Source organism: Chlorella variabilis (assembly GCF_000147415.1).
Source record: "Chlorella variabilis unplaced genomic scaffold CHLNCscaffold_14, whole genome shotgun sequence".
Classification (NCBI taxonomy): Eukaryota; Viridiplantae; Chlorophyta; class Trebouxiophyceae; order Chlorellales; family Chlorellaceae; genus Chlorella; species Chlorella variabilis.
In genome coordinates this window covers 646911-655595 of record NW_005435074.1, presented here as the reverse complement: position 1 = coordinate 655595, position 8685 = coordinate 646911, and the positions used below count along the sequence as shown (strand labels likewise).

The window sequence follows — 8685 nt, the reverse complement described above, 5'->3', positions numbered from 1 at the left end:
CAGGTCCATCACATTCAGCCCCGCCAGCTTGGCGGCATCCAGCAGGGCCAGGCGCTGCGGGGGGCATGGGTAGGGCGGAGCGGCGGCGCGGGCGGCGAGGGGAGGGTGGGTGCGGTGTGCGGGCGCGGCGTGCTGCCGCCGCACGCCAGGGGCTGGGCCTGGGGGGCAGCAGCGGGCAGACGCGGCCGCCGCGGCACGGCTGCCAGCCCCCGCGTGGACCTGTCGTTAAGGCTTGCGGCTGCTGGCTGCTGGCTGGCTGCTGGCTGCTGGTTGGCTGGCTGGCTGGCTGCTGGCTGGCTGCACGACCCACCTGCTGCTGCGTGAAGGAGGCGGGCACCGTGAGCACGCAGTCGGTGATGGGGGAGCCGTCCGCCGCCACCTCAGCCAGCTGCCTGGCGTACTCCAGCAGGCTGGCCTGCGGGCGGGCGGCACGTGGGGGCGAGGCACGGCGGGCAAGCCACGAGAAGAGAGGTCGGGTGCGGCGCGGCAGGGGACGGCGTGCGCGTGCCTGCCTGCGCATGATCGCGCGGGGCGGCTGCGGCCACGCCACCGTGCCCCCCTCTCCCTCTGCCCCCCAGCTCACCGCCAGCTCCTCAGCCGAGTAGGCGTCGCCGCCGTCGGTCTGCACCGCCGCGGCGGCGGGCGAGGTGCGGTTGGGTGCGGGCACCAGCGTGTATGGCCGGTAGCTGGCCTTGAGGCTGGCTGTCAGCGCCGGGTCGTCGGCGGGGCGGCCCAGCAGGCCCGCCACCCCTGCGTACACGCGGTCTGGGTAGCGGGCAGCCACGCCCGCCGCCTCCTCACCCACCAGCCGCTCGCCGTCCACAAAGGCCACTAGCGCGGGCGTCTTGCGCTTGCTCATCTCGTTGATGACAATGGAGATGGGGATGCGGCCGGGCTTGACGATGGACAGCTTCAGGAACTCGGAGCCCAGGTCGATTGCCAGCAGCGCGCCGCACGCGGGCCCCGACGCCAGCGCCAGCACCAGCAGCGCGGCGGCTGCCACCGCGGGCAGCGGGCCCACGCCCCCCCGCCGCATGGCCTGGAGAGAGCGCCCTGCAGGGGTGGGGGGCGAGGGGCGGGGTAGGGGGTCGGGGGAGGGCGCAGCAGCGCAGGGGCGACGACAGGAGGCAGATGGCATGAGGGGCAAGCGGGAAGGCCATCACAGCGCGGCGGCAACCCAGCAGGCATGTATGGCTGAGTCCAGGAACGCTCAGCACACTCGATCGGCCACCTTCTGTGACTAGAAAGGGCTTTGCAGTGGTGCAAGTGTGGTATGCCCCTCGCTGCTCGCAGAGTGTATACAATGGCCAGCGGAATGGCGATCGGTTCCTTTTGGGATGGGTGACTCTCTCGGTACATGTGCCACGGCGGTGCAGTACATCCCTCCTGGCCTCCTCACTCAAACCTGCTTGCACCCTGCCGGGCCGTGTCATCTGTGCGCTTTGGGTGGCTTCAAGCACCAGCGCCGCCCCTCCGCAAAAGTGCGTGTCGTTGGGGAGTCGTTGTGGCCCTGAAAGCAGACCAAACCATGGCAATGGCGACCCGCGACGTCGAAAAAGAGAATGCCGTTCAGAACGAGGCGTCCCCCCGCGTTGCGGGCCCTGTCAGCGGCGGCAGCGGCGGCAGGAAGCGAACGACTGTGGGCAGCAGCTGCCGAGAGGCCAAGCGGCAGCGTGCCGTATCCGCAACAGCATTACTAGAGCAGCCATGCCGAGAAGGCATTCTGCCACCCGGCGAGCCAACAGGGCAGCAGCAGGCAGCACCTGGTGCAGACCCGGCGCCGGCGCCAACAGCAGTGGCCGCGGCTGCCGAGCCGCTGTCTGCTGCGAGCCCAGCACAAGATGACCGGCTAGTGCATGCGAAAGCGAAGGCAAGCCTCTTCTTTATCCGCCACTGCCGCAATACACCTGGGACAGTCCTACCAGCCTGTGCTTTCATCCCGCGCTTGCTTCCACCAGCCTCCCTACCTGCCTTGCAACCTGCAGGGCTGCGCAGCCGCATCGCCCGGCCCAGCAGCATGCGCGGCAACCGATGAAGAGCCCAAGGGCGCTGACGGCAGCGGCGGCGGCAGTGCGCAGCCGGAGGGTGTCAGCATGGAGGGGCTGCCAAGCTGGTGCGATCGCCCGCTTGTCACGCGGGAGCACTTCCCCGAGGATGCTGTGGTGAGTGCGCAGGGTCCATGCCAGGCCGGCTGCATGCCCTCCAACCCGACAGGCTGGCTGGCACACCCGTGTGGGAGCCACACGGGGGAGGGCTGGCATGGCTCGACGACTGTGGCAGGGTAGCGGCTTGGCAGATGGTGTGCCGCTGCCGAGTGGCTGCTTTCGCAGGTGGATGCGTTTTGCCTCCTGCCTGGGCACCCGCTGCTGGCACTGGCGGCGGAGGGCCAGGCGCCGCTGCTGGGCAAGGTGCTGGAGAATGGGGGCGACCCGGATGCACGCGACAGCCGCGGCTACACAGGTGCCGCTCGGCTGCTCGCGGTGCAGGAGATAGGCTTTGGGCTGCCTGGCCGCACGATTCCGCCAGCGGATGCCATCCCTCCCTTGTTCCAGCCACACCAGCCAGGCATCTGGCGCCAGCGTGCCAACCAACCTGCCACCCCCGCCATCTGCCCCATCTGCTCGCATCTGCTTGCAGCGCTCCACTTGGCCTGCTGGCATGCACGGCTTGCTTGCGTGCGAGTCTTGCTGGAGGCTGGCGCATCGCTGCAAGTGGTCGATGCGGCGGGAAGAACGGCGGGGGAGCTGGCTCAGGCGGCAGGTCATGCTGACGTTGCGGACATGCTGCGGCAGCACGAGGAGGTGCAGCGTGCACTGCGAGAGCAGCGGCTAAAGCAGCTGGAGCACAGCCAGGAGCAGGCAGAGATGGTTGATGCCGCATGCTGAGGTGCCTTGCCAGGTCAGGCATGTGTCGCTGTGGCGCATGCATGCATTCCAGGTACAGTGGTAGCTTCTTTGGAGTTGGATGCGGCTTCCACACTGGCGGGCACCGGTGAGAAGTGTCCCTGCGGCTTCCCTGCGGCACAGCTGTGCATTTGATTCAGACATCTGTGTGGTCCTTTTAGAAGCGGAATCGCCGTATCGACAGCAGGGGTCCACCAACCGAGACCTGCCACCTGGCAGTGCCTCCTGGCTGGCACCAATTGGTTTCGGGAGTGGTCGCTGGTGCCGCCAGGTGCCGCCCTGATCGGACTCCATAGACCAGAGGAGCTCATACATTGCAGCATCGGCGCGGAAAGGGGCAATTTGCAGGTTTTGGGCCCGAGCTTTCCAAAGCAAAAGTTTACAAGTGCAGACGCTCCCACAACCCTCCTACGTATTCCTGCCATCGCTTACCTGCGCTGTAGTCGTCTCCCGGCACTCGTCGTCACCTCTGGTGGCACGGTGAGTGTGCAGGGTGCTTGCCGTGGGGTGCCGTTCTGACCGATACCTTCCATCACTGCACCGCCGCCTCTGCGCGACCTGGGCACCCCTTCCAGATGCATTTCTATGCTTGCGAGAGATGATTGTGCAGGCGCGCAGGCGCCCTGCTGCCGCCTTCCCCGCCTCCGCCATGCACATGGGGCTGGGTACCCCTGATACCTTCTTAACGCACTTGCACCCCGATTCCACCCTCTAAACGCTGCCGCAGGACCGCGGAATAACGCCTTCAGCACCCCCGCCTCCTCCGCCGTCACTCCCCCGCCATCATCATGCGCTGCCGCTGCGCTGCCGCCCTGGCGGCAGCGCTCCTCCTGGCCCTTTCCGCCTCCACCCACGCCGCTGTCGTGGCCCCCGCCACCCCCGTCACCCCTCCCCAGCTCCGCTACGACGGCCCTGAGGGCCCCGGCGTCATCTACGCCCCCACCGACGCCTATGCGCAGCTGGTGCGGCAGCTGACGGCGGGCCTGGCCGTCACCGCCGACGCCTTCCTCAAGGACCAGGAGCTGCCCGACGACGGCGTGGTCATCGCCTCTGCGCCCCCAGCCAACGTGACCGTGGACCAGGTCAAGCAGGCTCTGGGGACCATCATGGCGGCGGTGTCGGCCGAGGCCTCGGCGCGCTCCTCCCTGGGCGACCCCGCAGTCTTCCCGTGAGTCAGTCGTGGCGGCAGGCCGCCCCACCCCCGCCCCGGCCGGCTGCCGACGATGCAGTACCTGATGCATTGCCTGCAGCGCTTGCCGGATGCGTGCCCCTGCCCTGCATGTGCCCAGCGCCGGTACCCTTGACTCACCGCCACTCTCCTTGCACCCCTCCCTGGCGCACGCAGCTACAACGATGGCACCGGCCGCGTCGCCCTCTACCGCTTTCCCAGGCGCCGCGCCAGGGGCACCTGCATCTTTGTGCACGGCTGCAAGCACGACCCCCACAGCTGGTTCTACAAGAGCAAAAAGTGCCCGAGATGCACCGGTGAGTAGCCCGCCCGCCTCCTGGCCGCGACGGCGCCCATGCACCTGGCCCTCCATTGTGCAAGCGCACGGCATGCCGCAAGCACTGCCGCGCCCGTGCGGTTGTGTAGGCCTGGGCCGCTGCTGGGCCTGCCCGTCGCCTTGATCCCACCCGCCTCCCGCTGCCCTCCCGTGCCTCCCACCACCCCCGCCGCAGGCCTGCCCGAGGAGGTGTCCCACTCCAAGCAGTGCCTGGCCCGCGGCTATGCCGTGCTGGCACTCATGTCCCTGGACCGCCGGTACCGCTTCCGCTGCTTCTCCAGCTCTGGTGGCCCGGGCTCAAGTGAGCGTCCCGGGCGCCTTGCCCGCCCGCCTCCACTGTGCCGGCGCATCCTACAATGCCCCCATAGTTTGCCAGCCAGCTCGCAGTGCCTCCCTCTTGCCCATAGCTCAGCCCACAGCTCCCCACCCGCCCGCCTGCCCGCTACTCTCCCCGCCCGCTCTCTCCCGCAGATGACCACCCCTCTGCCCGCGACCTGGTCACTAACTGGATGAACACCTTCAACATGATGGGCAAGGCCAAGTTCATCTTTGGCGTCTCCTCGGGCGCCTCCTTTGCCGTCAAGTTCCCCATGACCATGTGGATGGACGGAGTTGTCAGCGGTGGGTTTCTCCAGAGCACAGCCGTAAACCAGCCTCAGCCAACCCACCCACGCCTCCACGGTGGTGCCAGTGCTGCTTGGCCCCTGCCCCCTCCTCACCCGCCGCCGCCCCATGTGCCTATTTGCTCCACAGAGGTCAACATGCCGTGGGAGAAGGCGTGGGGTGCCACCGACGGTCGCGGCAACCTGAAAGTCAGGTTCCCGCCCACCGCCTTCTACATGATGCAGGTGGGGCGGGCAGCCAGCCAACCCTGGGCAGCGCCCACAACACACCCCGCCCTTCCTGATGCCAGCCCTGCCCTGGATCCAGCACCCATGCCGCTCACATCTTGTTGGCATGGCCTGCCCACCTGCCTGCAGCGCGACGATCAGACCAGGCGCCAGATTGAGCAGGCCACATACATCCTGAACCGCAATGGCGTGCCTGCCGAATACGTATATGTGAGTGTGGCGGCTGTGGCGGCAGCGCCCCTGGTTCTCAAGAACCGCTCCCCGCTGCCCACGCGTTGCACCCCATGCTCACCACTTGGGCATCCTCCGCCACCCCTGCCCACCTGGCAGGTCCCCGCCCGCCCTGTGCACCGCACCTGGCTGGCGCAGCGCTCAGTCTACATCAACAAGCAGCAGTCGGCCCAGATCTGGCAAGCGCTGGTCAAGGCCCGCGTCATTGACCGCCGCGGCAACGTGTTGTACGACGTCCGCACCGTGAGTGGCGGGCGTCTGGCTGCAGCCGTGTGGCCGCCCTACCCTGCGCCAGCCACCTGCTGCCAGCCACGCCTGCCTCGTGTCAGCCCGCCACTCGCGCGCCCTCCCTCCACTGCCGCAGAATCGCAAGTGGGTCAACCAGCTGCTGAAGGCCGTGCCCTGGCTGAAGCAAAACGACCCTTTCTACAACCTCGTCTCCGATGAGAGCCAGATCTGGCAGGGTGGGTGGCCGGCTGCCTCCCTGGGGCTCCGCATTCTCCTTGCTCTGCCGCCGCTGATGTGCATCAGTCTGCACGGACGATTGATTGCACAGCTGTTTCCCTTGATTCATTTGCAGAGCTCAACCTGGCTTGGGCGTGGCACGAGATTGTGTCGGGTGAGCACCGTTGCTGCATGGCATGGCAGGCGCAGCCACCGTGGCCTGCCCCCGGGAGGCAGCCCTGGCATGTTGCTCACTCACCGCCCGCCGCCATCCACTCCCCACCTCCGCCTGCAGACTATGTGCGCGCCACGCTGGCCTGGCTGGAGAACCCCCGCCGCTCAAACCTCAACGCGCTGGTGCGCAAGTACAACGTGCGGGACAACATTGCCTGCCTCACCGAGAAGCGCGAGGGCTGCCGCGGCAGGGGGTGATGTGCCGCACCAGACGGCGGTGCCCTCCCAGCTCCGCTAGTGTCTGTATGCCTAAGAGACACATAGCTAGCTAGCTTTCAGCAGCAGTCATCTCCACCCTTTCCCGTGGTTTGCCTGGTCATACACAGCAGATGCACAAGCTTTGGATAGGCTCGCATAGTTGTACATAGTCGCCAGCCAGGACGTGCTGCTCCGGACCGTTGTGCCCATTTCCCACTCATAACTGCCCACCGATCCCCTGCCGCTGCTCTCCTCCCAACCAATCCCTTGAACATGGTACCTCCCCCGCCGCTCAGTGTCTCTACTTCCTCCATGGGTGCAGCCCAATTGCTTACAATTACACCTGCCCACCCCTTTCCTACAGCAGCCAACGTGCATCATGCGCAGACGAGCCCAGCAGTTGTTGGGTGACTACCATGATGCTGTTGCATGATGCGAATGAGAGTTGTGGTGAAACAAAACGATGTGTTAAAGGCAGAACTGACCTGCGCGGGCACACTGGGGGTGTGGGCGGGGAGAAAGTGCAGGCACATGCACGGGCTTCGCAGGGCCTAACTGCTTGGATCGGGCTGCTGCGAGGCCAGCAGCAGCAGGAGAGGTGGCGAGGCACCTTGAGGCCACGGCAACACGGGATGGCCAGCAGCAAAGATGCCATGCAGTGGTGGCGGCACGTCGGTTGGAGGGCGGTTAGCGGCGGGTGGGGGGGGGATTCTTGTCCAGCGGCACATAACACAGACTTGTGCTTTCAACAGAGCGTCTCTGCATCGGCCTGCGCCAATCCTACCCCTCCATTGTCCTACCACCAGGTGGAATCAGCGCACCACTGCAGCTGGAGGCTGCCGCCCACGTGCCGCCGGCGGGGGCCAGCACTCTGGCCCCCGTGTGGTGGCGGTGCGGCAGCCGCCGCTGCCTGCAGACATCTCCTGACCCCGATGCAAGCAGGCTCCATGGTCAGCACGCGCCCTTTGTGATGATGACCCCGCGGCCCATCATCCATGCCGCGTCCCCAACGCAGCAGGTCCATGGACCCATCAGCGGGAAGGGCTTCTTCAATCCATTCCCAGCCTTCCCGTTAATTACCTTCAAGGCAGAGGCAACGGCGTGTAGCGGTGAGTCCAGGACAGTCTGTCGACTGGCAAGCGCGTTTCTGCGGCGGAGGCACGGCATGTGGTGGCTGCCCCCTCTCCTGCCGACGGCATTTTTGCATTCGATCCGAAGAGACAGCAGCTGCGATGGGCACAAAGCTGTGCATGACCTCTCTCCTATAGGGGCATTGGGAGCGGCGGGCGTGCACACGCCGCCTGGTGCACAGCCCCTCTAATCCGGGCGCCTGGATGCTTCAATCACGTGCTGCAGGCCTGCACCAGACGCAGACCGCGAGCATGCGTCGACCACTGCATGTCCTGCTGGCGGCGGCGGCCGCATGCGCGCTGCTGGCGGCGGCGCCGGCCCGCGCCCAGAGCCTGGACGGCCCCATGGGCCCCTTCGCCATCCAGCCGCCTCCCGGGCTGGCGCCCCTGTACGCCAGCATCCTGCAGGGGCTGGACACGGCGGCCCGCTACTCCAACGCCGGCCTGGAGGTGCCCGAGATGGTGGGCGCCTCGGCGGCCGCCCCGGTCGTCAACGCCACCGGGGAGCAGGTGGCCACCGCCATCGGCACCGTCATGGCGGCCGCCATGATGCAGACGGACGCGCTGAGCTCCCTGGGCGCGCCGGACGTGTTCAAGTGGGTGCCGCGGCTGCAGGGTGGCGCCACCGCCGCCGGCACGATCGGGCGCGCCATGCCACAGCCGGCAGCCTCTCGTTCCCAGCTGCGCTGGCCGGCCAGAGCTGGACTTCGGCAAGCCTCGGCACGCAGCCGTGGCCTGCGGGCACACTGAGCCGCCGCGTGCCGCCTCGCCGCCCTGCGCAGGTACCCCATGGACCGGAAGCGTGTGGCCCTCTTCAAGCTCCCGCGCATCCCCCGCAACCGCATCAGGGGCACCTGCATCTTTGTGCACGGCTGTAAGCACGACCCCCACAGCTGGTTCTACAAGAGCAAAAAGTGCCCGAGATGCACCGGTGAGTAGCCCGCCCGCCACCTGGCCGCGACGGCGCCCACGCGCCTGGCCCTCCATTGTGCAAGTGCACGGCATGCCGCAAGCACTGCCACGCCCGTGCGGTTGTGTAGGCCTGGGCCGCTGCTGGGCCTGCCCGTCGCCTTGATCCCACCCGCCTCCCGCTGCCCTCCCGTGCCTCCCACCACCCCCGCCGCAGGCCTGCCCGAGGAGGTGTCCCACTCCAAGCAGTGCCTGGCCCGCGGCTATGCCGTGCTGGCAT

At 67.4% G+C, this 8685-nt stretch overlaps 3 protein-coding genes across 3 annotated transcripts; 2 read left to right on the top strand and 1 right to left on the bottom strand.

Annotated features, from left to right (window-relative positions):
- Nucleotides 1–715: 715 nt before the first annotated feature.
- CHLNCDRAFT_17799 (hypothetical protein) lies at nucleotides 716–952 on the bottom strand (the record flags this gene model as incomplete). The annotated part of the gene is made up of 1 exon (XM_005846234.1): nucleotides 716–952. A coding segment is annotated over one exon (237 nt), but the record flags the coding sequence as incomplete, so codon positions are not given.
- Nucleotides 953–1528: 576 nt separating this feature from the next.
- On the top strand, nucleotides 1529–2885 carry CHLNCDRAFT_135658 (hypothetical protein; the record flags this gene model as incomplete). The annotated part of the gene is made up of 4 exons (XM_005846411.1): nucleotides 1529–1639; nucleotides 1986–2162; nucleotides 2331–2460; nucleotides 2683–2885. 4 exons carry the CDS (start codon nucleotides 1529–1531, stop codon nucleotides 2883–2885), a joined length of 621 nt encoding a protein of 206 aa, XP_005846473.1.
- An 806-nt stretch (nucleotides 2886–3691) lies between these two features.
- CHLNCDRAFT_135657 (hypothetical protein) lies at nucleotides 3692–6366 on the top strand (the record flags this gene model as incomplete). Its single annotated transcript, XM_005846410.1, has 10 exons — nucleotides 3692–4071; nucleotides 4249–4388; nucleotides 4584–4709; nucleotides 4880–5029; nucleotides 5162–5256; nucleotides 5389–5469; nucleotides 5590–5733; nucleotides 5855–5954; nucleotides 6071–6109; nucleotides 6230–6366. The coding sequence occupies 10 exons, from the start codon at nucleotides 3692–3694 to the stop codon at nucleotides 6364–6366; spliced, it is 1392 nt and encodes a 463-aa protein (XP_005846472.1).
- Nucleotides 6367–8685: the final 2319 nt, after the last annotated feature.